Source organism: Gallinula chloropus, assembly GCF_964237585.1.
Source record: "Gallinula chloropus genome assembly, chromosome: Z".
Classification (NCBI taxonomy): domain Eukaryota; kingdom Metazoa; phylum Chordata; class Aves; order Gruiformes; family Rallidae; genus Gallinula; species Gallinula chloropus.
Window position 1 is genome coordinate 56,643,543 of NC_140089.1, and position 22,830 is coordinate 56,666,372.

Sequence of the window (22,830 nt, forward strand, 5' to 3'; positions counted from 1 at the left end):
ACTCAAACACATCTGGGAAGTAAGCTAAAGAAAGGAAAATGAGCCTTTGGACGGGTAAGAGTGCTTACTGCACCTCCTAGGTGCACTTGCTTAGTGCATTACTTGAGCTACAAGACCTCCTTCTGAACCTAAGCAAGAGTGAGGATTCTTATCTATCTAAACATTTGTGAGTCATGGAATCAGATTGATGACAACAATTCAATAATTAAAGCTGTACTTCCTTTTCTGAGGGAGTACTTTGAGGTTATTTTTTCCTTGGTTAACTTCTTGGAATATTTCTTCTTCTTTAACAAGAATTAAAATCAGCGGCTCAAGTGCCATGTACTGCAGAATGAAGACTCCCAAGGGAGAACTGCTTTTCTACAAAGGCCTGAAGATTTTTAGGCAATGCATGACTCAAAAATATTTTTGATCCTCATTTTATAAACTAAGAAATTCAAGTGTAGCTACTACCAGTAAGAGCTGACATCATAAATTAAATCTTAAATCCTAAGTCTTAATCCAACTTTAATAAGAAAACAGAAAACTCGCCTGCTGAACATATTGCAAAGGCACTGGTGTTGCTTGGGTAAAAGCTTCCAGATGAATTCCATGAATTGGATCCTCGATAATCAGACATCCAATGTCAAACCACCTGCAATTACAGCCAAGTTAGAGTCTGTTGAAAAGAAACATGTTAGCCCTTGAATGATGACCGTTTTACAACCTCTAGTACAACTGTAGTTAAAAATGTAACAATGACTTACATCAAGGCATCCCAGCATTTTTCAAATCAAATTTGCATGTATCAGTTCATGTATATACGAAAAACTGTAGTGCCTGTGTTCCCATCTAAAGAATTCTATGGTTCCTGTTGTTTCATGTATTTTATATGTGTCTACATATAAATGACATTTTTTTCTTTAAAGCACTGGAAGCAAGACCCTTTGAGTCAATGAGAAACAGCCCTCTCCCCACCTCAGGGATATATTTCAAGTTCTCACTTGTCAGGAAGCAATTCCTCAATGAAGTTTTCTACCGATACAGCAGGCTGTTTTTCATGGATTACTCCAGTCCGGCGCAAGCTGTCTATTCTTTCTTGGGCTCCCTACATGGGAACATGATCTGTTAGACAACATTCTCTTTCAATCACATCATACAACACTCAGAGATGAGTGCAAAAAACCCCTCTGGAGCAGAATTTTCAAGTTAAACAGAAAACAGCGATTTTGAAAAATTACTCTTTTTATCAACAGTAGAAAAACAAGAAACAAAAGTCATGAAAAAGCACCATAGCCTTTCCCAAACAGGAATCTCAAACAGTAACACAAGCTATGATAAAACTCACTGAAGTATCAGAATATATCCTGTTACTCACATCAACATTTTTGCATCTTAAGATCTGTTGTGCTTTGATCCTTTCAGAGCTTTGGACCAACTCTGTCCAGTGAAGAGACCCTCTCTGTTCTGGTACCTATCCAGCTAAGGAATCATTTACTCCAACCCTGTTCTCACTCTGAGTTGCCATACAAACACTATTACCACTACGCTGCAGTAGCTAATCAGGTAAAGCAACATGTCTATTTTTCTCCTTTACCTCCATATAAAATTGTTTCAGCTAATACATTGCTATGAGGATAAGCTTCACTCCGCTGTGAATGCTGCCACAGCAGTTAGGAGAAAATACCTCCTTTTTATGGAGGAAATGGTTTGCTTACATTGAAGAAACAGAATACAAAATCGTTGGTGTCACTGGGTTTAGGTATTGGCCAAGGAGATGGTTCCACCTAGATACAAGGAACAACTGTGTATTTTTAAAAGGTGGTGAAACAACCCTTGCTAACTCTTCTTCTGGGCCAGCACAGCTGTTTGAAAAGCTGCACAATGAATTCCTACATACTAAATGTAAGAATGGAGCTGTTCAGGAAGATCCTTGGCAAGTGTTGATCAACCTGTCTTTCACCTACAGAATTAGTTGGGAGACAACCCAGTCTCAAAGGCTCTCTTAACTTCTGATTACATTTTTCCTATTCAATTTCTCATGTTTAGTTTTCATCCCAAAGTACTGTGCTAGTGACAGACTAAGAACAAATGTCTGATACACTTTCAAGCTACAGTCATATCACAATGCATGCCAGATGTGATGGCAATCAACTGCTTTAGAAGAAAACGGACATAAATGTTCTTCACTGCTGTGACCGCGTTTGCACAAGAACCCCAAAAGCTATTCCAACAAGCAGCTTCAGAATGATCTAACGGAACAGGCGGCAAGTTACACCAAAAACAAGAAAAGGAGAAGTCTCCCAATGCCACAGACTGACATTCCCCTTAGGGAAAATCAGATTTTTCTGGGTCAATGCCCCATCCCTGGAAGTGCTTAAGGTCAGGCTCGATGTGGCTTTGAGCAGTGTGGTCTAGTGCAGAGAGTTTCAGCCCCCTCTACTGAGGACAATTTGTAAGGTCATTTCCAAACCAAACCACTCTCTCATCCTACGTTTCCATTGCCCTTCTCTGTGCTGGAGGTACTTTACTACTTACTTTTAAACCTGCAGCGTAGCCCACAGGTTGGGGTGCGATGTTAGACTGCGCAGCCTCTCCAGTAACAACGGCCATTCCAAAGACTTCTTGAAAGGCATCTCGAATGGCTGCAACTTTCACCTCTTTGGTAGAAGTAACCACTATGTCCAGTTCTCTCCCAGTTTCTGTAAAACACAGGTGTGTGTATATATATAGAGAGAGATGTATATCTATGAGCGTGTACTATTCTTCATTCCCATTACAAGCCAGTTTAAATACATTCTACATCTTAAGACTATGCTTCAGTTGGTTTTCTCTTTCTCACACGTTGCACAAAAGTTCTTTCCTGAAGCAGAAGTCACTTAATTTAGCTAGTCACCTAACTTTTACTTCCTAAGTGATTCATCAATGAAAAAAGGACAACAGGAACTGAGGCGTATTCTGCACCTGAAACAAAGCATAGTGCTCATTTAAGATGACAACTCATGGATTTAGAAGAATAATCCTGACATTCACCTCCTGCTGCTTCTGCTGAAGACAGAATATTGAACTAGATGAACCACTGGGCTAGAATCTCTCTTTTAGGGGGAAAGACTGACAGAGATAGGCACGTTCAGCCTGCAGAAGATAAAGCCAGAGGGATCTCACTGATTTGTACACATATCTGAAGGGAGCCTGCAAAGAGGAAGAAGCCAGACTCTTTTTGGTGGTGCCCATGGACAGGAGCAGAAGCAATGGGCACAAACTGAAACAAAGGAGGTTCCATACAAACATCTGAAGGATCTTTTTAACCATGAAGGTAACCAAGCATTGGCACAGGTTGTCCAGAACCACGAGGAAGTCTCCATCCTCAAACATACTCAGAAGCTGCCTGGATGCACTCAAGAGAATCAAAGAATGGTAGGGAATGGAAGAGAACCTTCTGCGTTCCAGTTTGTGCCCATTACCCCGTGTCCTGTCACTGAAAAGAGTCTGGCCCCATTCTCCCTTCAGATATTTAGGAGTATTGACCAGATCCCCCCTTAAGTCTTCCCCAGACTACCGAGACCAAGCTGATTCACCCTTTCCCCCTATGAGAGATGATCCCGTTTTATTCCACATATTGCCCACTGCTTTAGTACAATGGTGCAGCAATGTGGTCAGCTGGATCACACCACAGGTCCAATTGAGTGACAGCTCAGAAAAACAAAGCGCACAAAGGTGTTAATGCTTTCTTCTCTGCCTCATCAGTTTCCTGACCAGCTTCACCTACATGCAAAGAGCAGCACTAGCACAACTAAGAAGGAGGACTGCTCACCAGACTGCTGCAACAAAAGCAAAAAGCAAAAAGCAAAACAAACCAAACAAACAAAACACAGCAAGGAAAAAACACCTAAACCAGCCAAACAAAAACCCAACCCATAAAACCTGTCCAGTACTCTGACAAATTGTAGAAATCTCAGCTCAGTTAGACGTGACATGAATGTACTTTAGTAAAACACAAAATTGTGACTACCACAATGCTGCTCCTTCCTATTCATTTTAAAGCTCTAACTGAGATACTATGCTTTTCATTCCAGGCTCAATGCTCAGCAATACTTCACAGAATCACAGAATCATACGACTGGAAGAGACCTTTGTAGATCATCAACCCTTTCAGTAAACATTTCTTTCTAATATCCAATCTAAACCTCTGCTGGCGCAGCTTTGTGCCATTTCCCCTTCTCCTATCTCCTCTCACCTGGCTGAAGAGACCATTGCCCACCTCCCCACAACCTCCCCTCTGGTAGTTGAGACTTTATTAGACTGTTTTAGCCTTTTCAATGTTCTTCCCAAGTGTTTCAGGAACTGCTTCAAGTTTGCTGAGCTTCCTAAAATAGTATAAATACTGTTGGGCTAGAAAAGCAGAACAGCTGAAAGTCAGAAGAAAGCCTCAAAAGCGATGTAAACACCGTTGTGAGCACGCTTACCTTTCGGCTTGTCGACCCTCAGTGCGATACCTTACACACCGGGATTTAATCACCAGATCCAACAGAACACATACAGCATATTTTAAACTCAATTCCATATCACTCCCTCAAACAGAGAAACAGGGAGGGAAAAAAGTATGTGACTTCCAGATTACAGACAAGGACTTGTCACCGTTTTGTTCTCTGTAACTTGCTCATCTCTCACAACCTGAACTGAAGGGTATTACTATGCTACTACCTAAACTACAGCAGAATACACAAGTAAATGAACCTTAAGACGCACATAAAAAAATCAGCCTGCAGAGTGAGAGTCTCACTGGACAACGCACCTGAGAAATCACCACGTAACTGTGACAGAATTAACACACTCTCCAGATAAACTTCAAGTGCTGTTACATTAATCTAACATTCTATGCATTACTTAATGGTTTGTCACAAATACTTACTGATATATGGAACCATGCCAGGGTCCAGCGGTGTAATCATGGTCTCCACTGAATGTTTGGGTTTATCAAGAACAGACTTCACCGTGGGATTCTCAGCTACACCCTAAACATAAGCAAACAGACTTCCATATTATTTTCTCGTTTTTCCCCAAGAAACTCACAATAGCACAGTTAAAAACCAACCAAACAAAACCCAAGTATTAAGCTGCTTCGTGGTCTTCTTACCACATTTACACTTTGTAATGCCTGGTGCATCTCATTCCCCAGCACAAATGCTGCAAGACGTGACTAGGAGTGCGTGACTTTTCGGATACAGCAAAGGCCAAATATCATCACCGCCATCCTCTCACGCACCAATGCAGAAACAGGCCTGCCAGTGATGGTGGGCAACACACTTGATTTCCTCCTATTCTGGGACGGGAAGTCTTGAACATTTAACAAATGCTAATTACAGCTATCATCAGACTCGGTAGCTAGACTCAAACTGTGACAACTCCAACTGAAGAGCCTCTTTTTTATGACCTTACAGACAAGAGGACCTATTTTTGAATGGCCCATTACTAACAAATATTTTTACAGCTGAAATTGAGCTGAAATTCCTCAATTTATAAGTAGATTCTAAACAACGCTGAAAAAACGCTCTATCTTCTCCAGCCAAATTCCAGGTGGAGCTGCTGACAGACCTAAAAGTTCATTAAATGTAAGCACAAACACTGACAGGGTCTTGCTGGCCTATTATCTACCTTGAGGGACATCTGAAAGAATGGTGTTGGATTTCTGAAGAACAGCAGAGCAAAAAAGGTAGTTCAATCGATTTCAAGAGCAGAAACAGAGATAACTGCAGCACTGCCGTGTATGCACTTCAACAGAGAATCCAGCTTGCATTTCTGCAACAACTGACAGTTAAGCCTCACAGATTCTGTCTGATGTTTAAAAACCTGACTCTGACGTGTGCTTCCACACATCCAACACTTGACAGCTTCAGTACAACTAATGATTCCTCATTCTTCCACCTAGGAAATTCTCAGAGGTCATGGAAAACACAGAGCACGTACAACATTTAATACTCCAATCAAAGAATCTACATTTGGGTTGAAGTCAATCATACACATTCTCCAGAAACAGACATAGGTCACTTGCTGGATCCTACTGGTATACAGGCAACAATAACGTGGATGAGATTGGCTTTTCAACTAATTCACTACTGCCCTTTCAAACGGGCTACAAAATCATGTCACAAGGAAAACCTTCTCTTCTGGAACATTACCTTCTATCGCAAAAAAGCAAGAGGAATATGGTGACTGGAAGACATTTTCACTTGAAGACCAAAGAAGCTGTCTTTTTATGATTATAAGACACGTGCCCTAGAAAAAAGCAGCACGACAACTCTGCTCTCACCATACTGATCGACGATTAATCTTGCTCTTTAAGACTGTAGCACTGTCAAGATGACTGGAGTAAGGGAGGGCTCCCTCTGCCACGTCACACACAACTCATTCTTCCAGATTTTCTTCTTCAAAAGGCCTTGAAAGCCCCTCCAAAAGTCTCCAGTCCCACTGGGACGTCAATCTTGATTCTTCCTTCCGATTTACAGTACAGATAGTCGTGTTGCTCCTGAAGACAGCTCAGAGCTCACACACAGTCCCTGCATCTTTCTGCCACAGCCTTCACAACACTACTCAGATGTAGCATGTCACAGCTCCAAAAAGGTTACAGGCTCATGAGATGCTGTCAGTTGTTGCGGCTTATTTCCTCTCTACGATTAGATCGCACCACAAGGATTATCTGTTCTGCATTATACACTCCGTGCCCTCTAGCGGAATAGAAAAAATCCTACCAAATACCACAGACACCTCTTAAGAAACCCCTCCTCAGTGGAAGAAACACTTATTTCCCTCTCCCTGAGGAGACTTGTTTGGTTTAGAACAGGCAGGACTTGCATTCCCTAAAAAAACAATTCAGTTCATTAGGAAATGATAAAAAAACCCAGGATGTGCAAAGAATCAAAGAGGTTCTGACATTTCCCATGATTTAAGAGCATGTGACAAAACCTCTAAGGTAGAAGGATCTCCCTGTCACGAGCACCAAGATGCCTGCATTTATGTAGTCATTCCTCTTCTGGAAAGGAAAGCAGCACAGTTTCAGCAAAAAACAGCCACCTTGCAAATGAGGACAGAGGAAAGACAGGACCTAGAGCAACATGCCCTTAAAAGTTGTATCTTGTTAGAGACAACAAAAAATGGTAGTTCCTCCTGAAAGGTAACATACAAAACCACAGAGCTTTATAAACCCCCACAGCCCTCCAGCAGGTGTTCCACCTTGGGCAGTAGCTACTCTGGGGTCTTCAAGCTCCTCAGGAAAAGTGATTGCAGAACCAGTTCCAGGAGCCAAAGGGGAAGAGAAAGTTGCTTGCTGAGTAATAGGATCTGTGAAGACACCTAGGAAGAGGGAAAAACAAGACACAAGTACTGCGTTTCATTTCTTATGCCGTAGCAACATGCAATTGTTTTACAGGAAAATGAACAGGAAGAATAGAATAATACTGGGCTGATTCCTTTCATTTCTTGAAGGCCCCAGAACAATCCTGCTTGTTAGAGTTTAGCAGAGGCAACTACTGTGAATGAGTTCAACAATATCTGCTCATAGAACCGAGCCTACCTGCACCTGATGTGTAAAATTAAACAAAGACATGTTAGCTTAAGAGTGGTGCTTTTTATTGTCTTCAAATTTCCATAGGTCTTTCTGGACAGACTGCTTATAAGACATGTCACAAACAATGGTTAAAGCCTGACTCAACTGCAGCTGAAGAGCTAAGTTTCCATTAGGCTAGTAGAAAATCACCTCAGTTCAGCAACTACAGCACTCGCTTGCATGGCAGGCAAGTATTTTTCACTGTCCTGATGCAATTTAGTAGCCAGAAGCAAGAAAAGAGAAGCTACTCTCATGTGACGGACGACTTCTTACAGATAGCGAGCTTCTCAGAACAAAAACTTGCCCATTAGGAGATTACAGCCTGAGATACCTTACCATTCCGTGGAAATACAATGGCTAAAATTGCCTCTGAGCTGAACAGCAGCAACACAGAAATAAATGGTCAGCTGGGCTTTCCTGGGCACATTTTAAAATACTGCTCTCAAACACTTTTCTGTGAGCCTGAGTGCTAGCAGAACTCTGTGGAAGAGGACTCTTGTCCTACACCGTGATCGTACTTCAAAGGCCATTCTCCATTCCTCCGAGCGCAGCTACTCAGTAATTAAGTGTCACAAGAATACTAAAGAAGCTGAACTTGTGGGACTCTAGCAGACTGCTGAAGTAGCCACCCAGGAGACCCCTCATCCTGTCTCACAAGCACAAAGGTCTATATACAAAAGGTTACCTGTGACGGGAGGTGCAGAGAATGATGGCATCAGTGGGCTCTGTGGTGCTCGACCAGCGTGGCCTCTGGTGATATCATATGTTGAAGACATGGAAAATCCTGAAATCGGGGGACCAGCAGGAGGTGCAGGAAGACCAGAGCCAGCAGTAGAGCTTAATGAAGGAGCTGTAGAGAACTGCGACACAGAGGTACTAAAAGACGAAGGGGCAACTGGAGGTCGGGCTGGAGTTAGAGGTGGCGCCATAGTAGAAACTGTTGCAGATGGCACAAGTGGAAAAGAAGATGAAGTCATCATAGGAGGAGGAAGTGGAGATGCTCCAGCTGCCAGAGGTGCTGAGCACTCAGGAGAAGATGACAGGCTTGGTGTAGCAAGGGGACTGGACAAAGCTAGGGGAAAAAAAGACAAATGGAATTTTAGAAACACCGAGCCTTCATCTCAGAGATTCAGGTATGTAATTGTTCAGCTAGTTTACAAGTAAGTTTTGACCAAGTCTGCTTTTCTCCTTTCAAAGGAAAAAAGTTTAGTACTGCTTGAGTTTGCAACCACCACCAATTGCCCTCAATTTCTGGAGATAGTAGCCTGGAATCTCTTTTCTTCTCTGACCCTATTTATCACAGCTAAAAAGACGAGTCAACATTTGACCACCCATTTTGTAGCAGATGAAGTGGGCCTCAGAAATTTCCAGCTAGCACGCTGAGCCCCAGGCAGCCCTCTCTTCCCTGGCACCCAGCTACCCAGGCTCCTAAACGCTCTGCTTTCTGTGTTTCAGTCTGGCCCCCACCTGATCCTTGGATAAGCCAATTTTGTTCTCTAAACCAAATTTAGACAGAAAATTAAGCCAGAGAAACAGAAAACACTGGTTTTTACAGCACTAAGCTGTTGGATCAGCTCAGATGTGAAACTGCACTCAGCCTAAACATTGATGACAGTCAAGTGACGTGCCAAGTTACCGTAAGGAGGTCGTTTCCAAACTTTATCACGCACACCAGTCAATAAAAAACAGAACATGCACACCCCCAACATAGCTACAAAATACTTACATGGGCCACTGTCCTAGTATATTCCATAGATTTTAAAACATACAGAACAGAAATATTAAAAGGATGAGATAAAGATCAAGAAACTCTTCTGCTCCCACTGAAAATTAGTATTTGAATAGTATATTCATAAAACAATATGTTATGTTATTAATGGTTAGCACACTATAGAATACCATTAATAATATTGTAGTGTGAGCAATGTTACTACAGAAGCCTCATTAATTTTACATCAGCAATTTGGAGGTCTGGTTCTATATTCCGATTATGGCTTTAATGGTTGTCACACCTGGAAAAAATGCCTTACAAAGACACACAGACCCAAATGAAAAGGTGTTGCTGGATGTGCTTACAAAACCATGCTATTTGTTTTCGTCTCCCAGCCATCAAGTATATGAAGGCTTATCTTGAAATTCAGCTAGCAAATGTTCATCTTCCTTGATGTCATTCAATTCTTCTGGAAAAATCATCAGAAGGTGTTGCACTTTGGTATTCCTAACAAATGGGCTCAAAATCCACCAAAGCTAATTCATCTGGAAGATTTTTACATAGCTCAGGAAATTCTCTTTGCCAATTTACATATACAGAGTGGAAAGGGTTTTTTGTGTGACACTTGCAATGATTTTGGCAACAGGAATGCATTGACAACGTAAACACTTTCAAATAACAATTTTCTCAAACGCATGACTTTCTTACAAAGAAGTAGGTAACTCCTTCTTAAAACACCACCTTTATCTTGAAGGGATAAACCACCTTTATCTTGAAGGGACAAACTGTAAGTGTGTTTTGGGGTTTTTTTAAATAACTACTGGGTAGCACACTGCTGATGGCCACTTGTCATCACAGAAAATGTCAGCGAGTCTGCAAGTCTGTTTTGGTACAAGAAGAAAGCTGAAGCCATATTTAAATCCCTTGCCACAAGACAACCAGCAAACCTCTGTGCGATGCACAAAAGTTTCACGGTCACTTCCTCTACCATTACAAGGTGCAGCTAAAAACAACCCCTACTATTTAAAGAGAACTTCTATAAAGTTAACCACACTGCTGGCATCCTGTAGCCCTTTGTGCACCAGCTCCACTTTCACTGCTGCAGTAACTTGCCTATGAATGAGGCGGTCAATAAATGTCATGGGTGGAAATAGATCGGTAACCTTATTCGAGAATCCATTTTTAGCCTAGTCAAAGCAATCACTCCATCAATGGTTACTCTGAGGCAGTCTTAATAAAAACATGGCTTTTATTAAAGAAATCATTCACTGTTGAGGATGCAGCTTCTCCAGCACAGCCCTCCTTCAGCATTTGACAATAAAGTTGTTCTTTCTGTATTTCATTACTGAAACAGAATTTAGCAAAAACCATAAGCAGAAACACGTTAGGAACATCTGTACAGCAAACCTTCCATACTGTGATCTGTTCTCATGCTTGTTTCTTATAATCATCAGCAATGTTTTCTATGTCTCCTTCCAACAGAATTTCCTGACAAATCCATTTGTCAACATATTGTTTGCATTTAATATTACAGACATTTTTACCACGTCTCTGGTGGTTTCTGAAATATATGCCAAGAAGTATCTTCAATATGAGTAAAGCTTGATTTTTCTTCTTTTTTTAGATAAAACTATTATAAAGGAATGCTCTGGTATTTTCTTCCTGCACCCAATGGATCGCCCAGCACATCCTCCTGGGGCTAAGAGCGCTCCACTCGGGAGTCCACGGCACTAGTGTGACTCAAGGTAATGTTACCAGATGTGTCAGAAAACTGAGCATTCGGTAGTCAAGCACATGGGGTTCAGACTCTGGAAAAATCAGATTCAGTGCTCTGATTACCACCCACAATAGTAAAATCCAAGTGATCGTCCACGTTTCTCACTATCCCCCACAAGACTGTAGACTTGTTTGAACTCCCTTCTGTGCTGCTCATCTCACTGTGCACTGTACTGGCCAGTATTCCCTGTCCCCACGTCCTTAAAAACCCTAAGTGCATCCACATGACTTCATCAAAAAGTTTCAAGAATAATAAAAACATTTACACTACTCTCTGTCAGATGTATGCCATACTGCCATGAGAAAGAAACAAATTCTTCCCATCAGCCTGGAGAAGAGCTCTCTAGGTTGATCCCAACACCTCTGGATGAACTGCTGTGCTTTAAAAAGACATGAATAAATATCACTGAGTTTCTGAGGAAGTTTCTGTACCTAATGACCTACCTGTAGCAGCAGTGGTAGCAGCTGTAGTCTCCCCTGCTGTGTTTGGTGGGGGTGTACCGGGTGGAGTTGTCTCTATTCCACTCTCTTCCACCATTTTCCTTCAGCTACAGAAAGCTGTAAGACAAAAAGAAAGGAAAATAAAGAAAAAGCTTATCTTGAGAAATAGGGATAGTGTTTGCTGCAATACTGAGCTGTAGTAACTCCAAGGACCTGTTCTTTTCAGAGCTGATGCATGACAGGATGCAAAAGGTGGCAAGAAGCGAGACAGAGAACGAAGTCTCCCCCCTCTGCCCGTAAAGAACCACAACTACCCCTGAAGTTGGAGCCCTCTCCAGCTTAAGCACTGCCACAGATGCTCCCGACCCACCATCAAACTGACTGCAAGCACTTTCTCCAACACCAGGCATAGTGGCAGAGCTTGCAAGGGCCTAGGGCTCCAGACTCCGTGACCTGAACTCTATGACCCTGTCTGCTTAAAGGAGAAGCTAAAGAAACCTCCAGACACGCCACAAGAAACCAGGGAAATTTACTTCCAACCTACCTAGAAGTACAATGACATTCATTTACACTGAACAAGTTCTCCACTGCACACAATTCCTGTAAAATCCAGGTCTCGTACTGCTCTGGTGAGTATCAGAAGTGACAGTAATTGAAAACTTTGGCTTTTCTTTTGAAGGCCACATTACATTGAAAGTATCTTCCAGCATCTTTGACTACACCTGTACAGTGCACTACTTGTGGAAAAGTAAAGCTATGTGCTTATTTAAAACCCCCTAAATTAAGAGAAAGGCCTCAGGAGATGAAAAGGAGAGGATGAAAGACTAAGATTAACACCTGGAGATTTTTGTTCTTCAGTGCAGAGGAAGTCACCTAAAACCCCCTGCTTCCTCCCAAGTCTGGTAAACCAGACCGAGATTGTTTGTACCACTCCCTGAGGTAGCAATTCCATAAGGACATTTTAATAACATAAAAACCCTACAGAAAGGAATTTATGTCTGAAAAATTGGCAGGAAAATATTTTCCATCATATCCATTACCTCAGTAGCTACTGAGGACTGACAGCTTACTACATTTAACAAGTATCAGAGGAAAAGCCTTAGGTAATGTGTTGAGTAAAAGTACTCACAGGTATTTATAAAGAACTCCACTTACAAAAATACAGGGGGGGTTCCTCTAAAAAAAAAGAAAAAACCCTCACTGCTGTTTAAAATGTGTATACAGCTATGTTTAATGTAGAGGGAAAATTACTGTTATGACCAAACTGAAAAATACAAAAAGTAGGATGCCAGTGTTAGTCTGGACAGGCTAAGGAGCATCAAAAGCAAATGAAAGCATTGAAATCACAAAGGAGAAAGTGTATTTCCTCTTACAACCAGTATGTGTTGTAAGAGGAAATAAAGTAACTCAAGATTAAGCATTTGAGCCCAGACTCGGAAAGCAAGTATGGTTCCTGTGCAGCACACCTCCTAAAACCTCTGATGACCCAGGGACTGTGGGTTCTGAGTACCTTGAAAGTTTCTCTGCAGACGGGATGAAAGGGCCAGTAACTGCCTGGTGGGGAACAGACTGACCTTGACGAATGAGCACATCTCAGCATCCCTCAGAAAGGAGCTACACAGCCCTCCCCTAAAGTTCACTAAGCAGAAGAATTTGCAGTAAGATTTTGTCTTTTCACTCACCTACGGGAGTTCACGTTCCTCCTCGCAGAAGTATTTCTAAAGTCATTCTTCTTCCAATTATACACTGCAAACAAAGAGAGAATTTCCCACTGTGCAACATCTGTAATCACTGACCAAACCCTCCCAGAAACACTTTCTTTCATCAAGGCTCCTTTCAGCTGCTGCTTGATTTCACCTCTGTCGTGGTTTCACCCCGGCTGAGAGCCGAGATCCACACAGCTGCCTGCTCCTTAAAGGAAAAGAGCAGGGAAAAGGGAAGGGGGGGAGGGGAGGGTAAGAGGTAAGGGAAGGGAAAAGGAAGGGGCAAATAACCCCAAAACCAAGAAATAAGAGGCCCGTGGGTTGGGATAAGGAGAGTTTACTAAGATAACAGAAAGATACAATATAACAATGTTGACAGGACTCTAGAGCAAAAATATATGAAGCTGTTGATACACAGTGCAGTTTCTCACCAAACCCACAACTCAGGCCGTGCCACCCAGAGCCGTCCCAGAACCCGACCGTCCCCCAAGAACCGCACGTCCCGGAGCCGCCCTCGGCCTTCCTCCCGTCAGCCCCCCGATATCCTGGGCAGGAGGTAACTGGCGTGGAATACTCTCTTTGGTCAGTTAGGTCACCTGTCCTGGCCTCGCCCCTCCTTTCTCATGAAGAGCTGAGAAAGTCCTTGACTGTCTGACAGCAATCAGAAACATCAGGGTGTTATCAGCACTACTCCCATTTTAACTCCCAAACACAGCATTCCATCCGCTGTTACAAATGAATTTAACTCCATCCGGACCAAAATCAGGACAGTTGAACACCCTTGCTGTTGTTATTTTGAAATCATAGAGGGCTTACATAGCTCCACAAGCCACTGATGACCACAGAGAACTGTTGGTCTAGTATACAGTGTTATCTACATGGGACTACGTAAACCCAAAGACACAGCTACACAGAACCACATGCATTCAACCAGTTTGTACCAACTGACGTAGGGTAAATGTCATGATGCAACAGCTCCAGCACTTGCAGACGATTTTGCCCAAAAGAAACGTTTGTTTTTCACGGCACTATAAACGAACTAGAAAGGGCAAAGCACTGCAACAAGGTATCCTCCAGAAACAGACTTCCTGAAGCATCACTTCTATCCTATGCTAAGAGATCCCCAAGGGTAAGGATTTCTACTGCCAATCATGCTAATTCCAGCTAAAACCACAAGGGATCTAGCACTTCCAGCCTGAGCTGCAACGCTGGAGCACAGGGCCCTGAGAGCAGGCATCTGAACACTACCCAGTGCCGGGAGAAAGCCTGGTCACCAGGAGGGTGACTCGCAGGAGCAGATCACTATACAGGACCTAGCAAGCTATCAGGAGCTGGAAGTTCCGTGAAGTGCTGGTGGTTTCCAATACCACTGCCAGTCATCACTGAGGCCGCAAGGGGTCTTGCTCTGTAGCTTCATCTGCCTCACAACCCACAACCGTAACGCTGCAAGAAGCCCCAGAGCCTGCCAGCAAGGAGCACTGGGGCCAGTGCAGCCTTTCTTTAGGACAAGACGGTTCAGAGTAAGGGCAACAAGACAGACTGCCTACACCAGAATCAGTCTGGTGAGGGGCAGACACCGTGCAGTCGCAGGTGTGCTGCCCAAGGGGGGAAAGTCGCCCCGACGGGACGGCTGCCGGAGCTCGTCCCGGGGCGGACCCCGCCGACATTCCTCACACACACAGCCCGGCAAAGACCTCAGCGACCCTCCGCCCCACCTGGCACAACCTCCCGCGCTGCCCCCAGGCCCGCGTCTTAACATCCGGACCTGCCTACAGGGCCCCAACGGCCCCAGACGGCACCCGGGACCGGGGGACACCCACCGCTCGCTCCGGGATGCCGCCCACCGCCCAGCCTCACCCGCCCCAAGCCTTCCAGACGCTCCCTCCCCGCCGCCGCCGCGGACGACGGGTGCCAAGGCGTGCCCTCCTCCCGCCGCGACACGGGGCCTCACCGAGCCCATCCTCCAGAGCCCACCGCCTCCTCCCGCTGCGCACCGCCCAGACATTCTGGCCCAGCCAGAAGGCCGCGGCCCCGAGCACCTCCGGGTGGCCCCGCCTCCCAGGAAAAGGCTCCTTCGGGCTCGGCCGCAGGAGCAGCACAGCTCCCCCGCCACGCTCGCAGCGGACCTCGCGTCACGTGGGGGTGCCGGTCCCGCAACCTGCCCCCCACCCCCCTCCCGGCCCGCTGCGTGCCGCCTCAGGCTGCGCAAGTCGGCAGCTGCCCAGCTACCCGTAACCCTCGTGCCTTCATCCTCTGCCAGCCGGAGAGAAAACAGTTACTTCAGTTTTACAGCCTTTACAAAGCACCAGGCAACCCTCCCAGCTGCCCAGGGTTTCCCCCACAACTCACCTCTGCTGCTGCCAGTGCACTTCCTGGGTCCAGTGAAGGTGGTGGACAGCGCTGGGGTGGCGAGTGATGGGGGTGTGCCCCAGCTGCTGGACCGGCTCTGGTGTTGGCAGCTCCTGGGCCCAGGTCTAGTTTTCCTGGGAGGGTGGCCTCTTGGGGGGCTGGGAAGAGTCCTGGGAGCCGCTGGCCCTCCTCTTTGCTGCTCGTCTTGGTCTCCCAGGGGCACGGTCCCTGCCCTGGCTGGCACTGGAGGGACCTGCCACAGCCTGCCCCAGACCCGCCGCCGGCTCTTCACGCTCCCCGTGGATGGGAGAGGGGGCGTGGTGTGGGCTGGTGGGATGCCCAGCAAGAGCAGCGGCCGAGGTGCTGGGGCGCTCCTCTTCCCGAGCCCCTGCTGGGCTGCTGGAGGGGGCTGGTCCAGGGGCAGGAGAGCCGGCTCTGGAGGCAGCAGGATGGGGGGCAGAGGTGGGCCTGCCCTCCCGCGCCTCGGCTGCAGGGCCATCCTCCAGGCCCAGGAGACGTCGGGCCTCCCTGCGGCAGCGCCGCACGGCGACACTGATGAGCCGGCGCACGAACGACACTGCGCGCTCCTGCAGGCTGGGCTGCAGCAGCCGGACCAGCACGTCTTCATCCAGCCCGTATAAGCCCAGGACGGCCCGGATGAGGTCCTCCAACACATCTGCTGTGGAAGGCTGCCGTTGAAATGTGGCCCTCAGGTGGTGTTGTAGCCACGGCAGAAAGCGTTGGAGGAGGGCTGGGTGCTCATCAAAGAGAGATGCCCAGGTGTCTGGCTGCAGGCCACCCACTGTAGCCCTGGGCACCGTCTCCACCGCCGGCGGCTGGGCAGCTAGCGGGCGAGGGGGGCTGTCGGTCCCCGGGTGTGCGGGCGCTCCTCCAGCTGCAGGTATGGCAGGCCATGTTGAGTCCTCTCGTGGTGGTCTGATGTGGACCTCTTCAAATTCATGGTCTGCCCGCACCGAGTGCAAGATGGATTGTACTCCCCTCTTGCAGAGGGGGCACTCAGGTTTGCTGTTAGCCCACCGCAGGATGCAGGCGTAGCAGAACTGGTGGAGGCATGGCATCACGAAGGCGGCGTTGTCAATGCTGTCCAGGCAGACTGGACAGCGGTGTTCCACCTCCGTGGCCATGCTGTTCTGGCTGCGGTGGGCTGGGAGGAGCTGCGGGTGGTGAACTGCTTCCTCCAAATGGCGCTGCAGCAGCTGGAAGCTGCGCTCGAAGATGCGCCGCGTGTGCCCTGGACACACCCTTCAGTATCTCTGGGATACGCACTGGAAAACCGTCCTGAGTAAGGCACCAGCACCAAGCCTTCGCTCAGCACTCCAGCCTCGCTGGCTGCTCAGCTGGAGTCTGCGCTTGAGGCCGTTGGGCACCCCTGTGTGCTGGGTTACAGGGCTGGGTGACGTCACGCTTGTCCGTTGGTGACCAGTAAACATGGCACTCAGGCAGCTTCCAGAAGCTGCCATGTCAGATGACTACTTTTTGGTGGTCTTCTGGCTTTCACAAACCTTGACGGACAATAAAACACAACAGAACAGAACTGTCCCTGGTGGAAGGAACTCCAACAATCTTCTAGTCCGACTGCCCGACCACTCCAGGGCTGACCAAAAGTTCAAGCCTGTTGTTAAGGGCATTGTCCAAATGCCTCTGAAACGGATGGGCACGGGGCATGGGCCATCCCTTGAGGAAGGCTGTTGCAGTGTTTGATCACCCTCTTGATACAGAAATTGATCCTGAGCTCAAGTCTGAACCTGCCTTGACACAGCTTTGAGCGCTCACTCACATGCTCTGGCTTGGCCGGCCATGTGTGGAGCCAAGCGTTGCACTTGATGATCCTTGTGCATCTCTTCCCACTCAGCATATTCTGTTATTCTGTGAATTTATACTTGTGCCTGGCACCCACCCACCCAAGGTGCAGAAGCCAATAGTTTGTCTTGTTAAATTTCATGCCCTTGATGACTGCCCCATGCTCCAGTGTATCTACAGCCCACTGCAAGGCCTGTTCTTGCTCAAGAGACTTAACAGCGGCTGCCGGTTTAGTAGCATCAGTAAACTTGCTAACGGTGCATCCAACCCCTGCCCCCGGATCACTGATAAAAGGATTGACTGGAACTAGCCCTAGAACTGAGCCCTGAGGAACAAGCCCGAAGCACTTGGCTCACTCTTGTGGGTTTTCTCCTGCCTTTCTCTCCTTCCATTATGCCAAATCTCATCCTTGATCAAACGCTAACTAAATTGGAATAATATTTAAAGCAATAAATAAGTAGAACTAAAATAAATAACAATTTCCCACACATCTGCCTGTAACCAGTGTTTGAAATGAATCCTTGGAGGTCAGAGTTACAAAGGAGAAACTGCCATATGCTTTGCCCCTTTATGCTGCGTTTGTACGTTGTTACTGGCTCCTTAGTCATTATTCCAAGGCGATCATTGTTGTTATTATTATTAATTTATTAAAGGGAAAATATCTTGCTTTTGTGAAGTCAACTTCCCATCTTTCTCAAGGGTAAAGGTTAAAGTATTCAAGAGACTGGCTTGGAAGAATTGCCCTACTTCTGGACGTGGCTCGTCTAGGAACAGGCAGAACATCACAGAAGTTTAGGAGCTCAAAATCAGCCTTGATTTCTGTCAGAGTTTTGCGTGGCTGGGTCCTGGTGGAAAAGGGGGCGGGGGGCTGCAGAAAATGGCTGTTGCAAGAAGCAGCCAGAAGCTCTCTGCAGGCCCGAGAGAGTAAACATGGGCTAATTCAAGGCCAGAGTTGCTGCTGAACAAGGCCGAGCCAATCGTCCAATGTCACAGCGCATCAGGGAATCACATTTAGGAGAATAAAAACGCAGGCAGGTGCATTTTCCCACCAAAGAGGGGAGTGAGAAGATGTAAGGAGCTGTGCAGGCAGCAAGGCCGGGGAGGGCGGGAGAGGAGGCCTCGCCCTGCTGCTGGAGAGAATGATGCCCCTGCAGCCTGTGGAGAAAGCCATGGTGGAGCGGGTGTCCCCCCAGAGCCCATGGAAAAGGCTGAGACCCCACCTGCAGCCCCTGGAGAGGCTCCACGCTAGATGAAGCAGGTGGAGACATAGAGGAGATGCTGTGACCCACGTTAGAGCAAGCCCCTCCCTGTGCCGCAGTGCGGGGGAAGAAGGGAGTGAAATCATGACCAAAGTCTGAAGTGATAGAGCAGCTTTGGTGGGCGTCTGGCCTCCAGCCAGGGCCAAACCACCACAATTTATGACAAAGCATCTCAGGAACTACTTGCTGTCTCTAAGAGAGAGACTTGTATGCCATCAAATACATGACTTGGTTGTCCAGCATGGGTAAGTGTAACATGTTTTATAGTTCCTGCGCTATTTCTAGACCCACCCTCAGCAAAAGAAAGGGAAAGGAAAAAACGTCACAGCATTCACATCTTTCATTAGAAACTTTATTCCATCAGCCTACAGGTACATGAGGTGAAATAAATGGTAGTGAAGGGCAGAAGGACCAACAGCAGTCATCTTTGGAAAACAGAAACATTTTCACAACAAAACACCATTTTGTTACAGCTAAGAAAAAAAGCCAGGCACACTTGATAGCTTTTCTTTAAGGATGTATTACAGTTCAGTCACACCAAAGTGAAACGTTGTGGGCTAAAACTGGGAAGTTCTGTGCTTTAGCACTAGTACAAGCCTACCAAACCACATGATTTTCTGGGCAGCAATTAGGAAACACGCATCGTTCTGTCAAAATTTCTGTCCAAATGAGCTGTGTATTCTTCAGTCTGGACTTCAGAGCTTCAGTATAAGGATCATTAGATGGATACCTATGTAATGAAACAAATTCAGTCATGGTCACGGTACTTGGAGAATCCAATAGATCTTAACTGACACCTTGGCCACTTTGGAGTTTGTTTTATTCTGTATTCCCTTCAATATGAACTCAGCTTTGCAGATTGTCTCAACAGAAAGTATGAATGCACTGAAATCTTCTTTCCCCTAATCTGCATGTGCATCTCCAATTAAAATTTATGTGACTTCTCTGAGTACATCAAAATAAGGACAAACTTTATGCGTGACTGTGTTGTGATTAAAATCTTTGCTTAAAAGCCTTTAAGCCTTTTAAAAAACCTTGAGGTTCATGGTGTTTCTCCATGACCACCATTAGTACACCTACATTATGGAAAACCTCAAGTTTCTACTTACTACCTCAATTAAAGTCAGCTACACACCTTGTGCATCGTTTTGCACTTTAGTAAACTGGTACCAAGTTGCTCCCTTTTCAGTGTGACATTTCTCACTCTTGTAATGTGACTGTTTAGCAGCAAAGCTTCTCTTGCCGTCCCTGTCCCTGGTGAAGGCCTTTCTCTTAGTAGACAGTACTTGCTGAAATTACTCGTCAGCTTACTCGTTAAATTCCCACCACAATATAGTATCTCTGTTTGGATTTAAATTCTCTAAAGAGCATACTGGGATCTACAGAAAGGGCTAGATGATAAGCATGAAGATTAAGTTGGGGGGGTGGTCTCTCAAATTGACAGATGAGTGTCCTTCAGTGGAAGCCTCCTGGGGCACAGAGGGGACAGTGGGATTGCCAACGCCAGTCCCACGGGCTTTTGTCCTGTGGCTGTCATTTGACAAAACTATGTGAGCCCTGCAGGTAATCTGTTCAGAGTGTCTACCAGTGATCCTTCGCTGAAATAAATTCAGGGAGGACTCGTGCTTCCCGCTGTATGCCGTACGATGCAACTGCCTACCCCTTTTACCTGGGCACAGAGCAAATGTTGGGACACGCTGCTCCCAAGAAGCTGGAGAGCTACTGCCAGAAGAGGGTGGAGGAGCCTGCTGGGGCTCCATTACAAGCATGTTTTCCGGCACCATCACCAGCAGCAGCAGCTAGAAACAGTCCTGCCGCACCTGATGCAGGGTTCTAGAGGTAACTTGGCACTGACACAGAATGTCCGGTCTGGATCAACCATTTTATTTCCAGCTGAGATGTTTGGGGAACAATTCTGCTCCAATGCATCGCTACCTTGGCAGATTTCACAGTTCCCAACAGGCTGTTCTGGAGGGAGAGAAAGGAGCCTGTTGGAAAGGTGCTCTCCATGCAGAGCCAACAGAATAAGCTAAACTTTAAGGAGGGACTGGTTTGGACTTTCCTTCTGCTTCCTCGTTACTAGCCTTGACAACACCACCTTGATGTTTTTTCCCAATGAAGTAGGTTAAAGTGTTATGTATTAGGTAACCACCTCTGACAGACATGGGGACGACACGAATTCTGCCTTCAATCCTCTCCCTCTGCCCAGAGGTTCCTTCAGCCGGACAAAATAAAGGCCAGTTGGCCAAAATGCCAAAGAAACGCACACACGGTAGAATATTTTTGCAATTACAACTAGATGGCTAGAACACAGACACACAGCATAGAAATGGAGACAGGAGTTAATAAAGAATGGGGGGTACATGTGTCACATTATCAGCGATGCAAAAGACCAGCTTAAGCACGTGTTTCTCTACGTCAGCTATAAAAAAGAAAAGGTGCCTTTTTAGCAAGTATGCACAGAGATTGCTCAGTTATTTCTAAGAATAAAAAAAAAACAGAATACTTGACAATTTTTATCCTCTATTACAGACATTATTACTACCTGTTTATAAAATGTAAACCTTTCCTCGCAGTTAAGATTTACAGCAGTCATCACCTTTGTCCACTCCTTACATAATCAGTCCCTGGTGGCAAAAATAAACTGATGTAGCACACACCTTTTCTGAAGTAATTACTGATATGTTATGGAGCATTAGTTGTGTAGTGGCAGAAGTAGTGGTCAGAACTGCAACGTATGGAGCTGAATGGCAGCTCCTAAGGATAAAAATCCTTAGAAATGTTGGGAGAACTGGTGCGTTTTGGAGGAATGTCTAATTGGGAACAGAAAAGGCAAATGGTATCCTATGACAGAAGACATAGACTTTATTCCAGCCTAGAGAGCATTGGGATAAGGAGGATTCTACCAGACCCCCAAGTTTTCTGGAACTACACCAGCCACAGTAACGCAGGAACTCGATAGGGCACCTGTCAGTGAAATACAGCCTCTGGGGGGGAAGATGCTGGTTTTCATGTCAAGAAGAGGAAACAGATTCTTTCTATCCCTCCCATAAACTTACTCCAGCTGTGTTCAGTACTTAACTGCTGCTGTGGGTCTGCATGGCCAAACCAGCTCAAGGACCGATCCGCCACTGACCAAGGCCAAGCCCATCAGCACCAGTCACAGCCCCTCTGTGGTCACATATTTAAGGAAAAATCCCACAAGTGGACGCTTTTTGCCACCAGAGGAGGGAGTGAGAAGATGAAAGAAACTTTGCAGACACCAAGGTCAGTGAAGAAGGGGAGGAGGAGGCGCTCCAGGTGCCACAGGAGAGATTCCCCTGCAGCCCGTGGATAAGAGCATGGGGAACAGGTTGTCCCCTTGCCACCCACTGAAGATGATGGGGAGCAGAGATGCTTCCTGCAGCCCGTGGAGAGGCCCCAGGCTGGAGCGGGGAGACAAGTGTAGAAGATGCAGTGACCTGTGTTGGAGCAAGCTCCTGGCAGGACCTGCAGCCTATGCAGAGACAGGCCCCAGGCCACAGCACGTTTTCTGGGGGCACTGGGGGGCACCAGGATGGAGCAGTGTGGGCCTGAGAGACTCAGAGACGTTCTATGATTTTATGACTGTACTCCATAGCAGTGACCCACGCTGGGACAGCTGGTGAAGAGATGGAGCCCTGTGGGAAAAGACTGACGTTGAAGAAGTTTGTGGAGGACCCCATGCTGGAGGAGGGGAAGAGTGTAAGGAATGCCCACCCCCCCCTTTCCCGCTAAGAAGGAAGATTACTTATGAGGAACTGATGGAAACCCCCATTCCGCCACCCCCCTGTGACACCTCAGCGAGGAGGAAGGGAGAGAAATAATGAATAAAGTTGAGTCTTTGAAGAAGGGAGAGGCAGGGACAGGCCTTTTAGGATTTGGTTGCACTTCTCGTTATTCTACCCTGGTTTCTGTGCATGTGAGTGTGGTAAGATGGGTTTTTTCAATTCCCTGTTGAGTCTGTTCTGCCTGTGACGCTGATTGCGGAATGATCTCTCCCTGTCCTTATCTCCACTCCTAAGCCTCTCAAGAGGTATTTTCTCCCCCAGCTGAAAAGGGGAGTGAGAAGAGTGTCTTTGCTAGGAACCCGGCCTCCAGTCAAGGTGCAACCACCACAACAGCCTAAAATAGAGTGCGATCAAATGCTTAGCTTACGCTGTTGTTTAA

At 46.3% G+C, this 22,830-nt stretch overlaps 2 protein-coding genes across 2 annotated transcripts in view; both read right to left on the reverse strand.

Moving 5' to 3' along the window:
• The window catches only part of LOC311203699 (uncharacterized protein), a gene marked incomplete at its 5' end in the record, with an annotated part of 77,625 nt that overhangs the window by 37,620 nt on the left and 17,175 nt on the right, over nucleotides 1–22,830 (reverse strand).
• On the reverse strand, nucleotides 508–11,607 carry LOC311203243 (protein PRRC1-like; the record flags this gene model as incomplete). The annotated part of the gene is made up of 7 exons (XM_084277898.1): nucleotides 508–634; nucleotides 984–1,087; nucleotides 2,518–2,681; nucleotides 4,892–4,994; nucleotides 7,172–7,329; nucleotides 8,268–8,654; nucleotides 11,514–11,607. The coding sequence occupies 7 exons, from the start codon at nucleotides 11,605–11,607 to the stop codon at nucleotides 508–510; spliced, it is 1,137 nt and encodes a 378-aa protein (XP_084134024.1).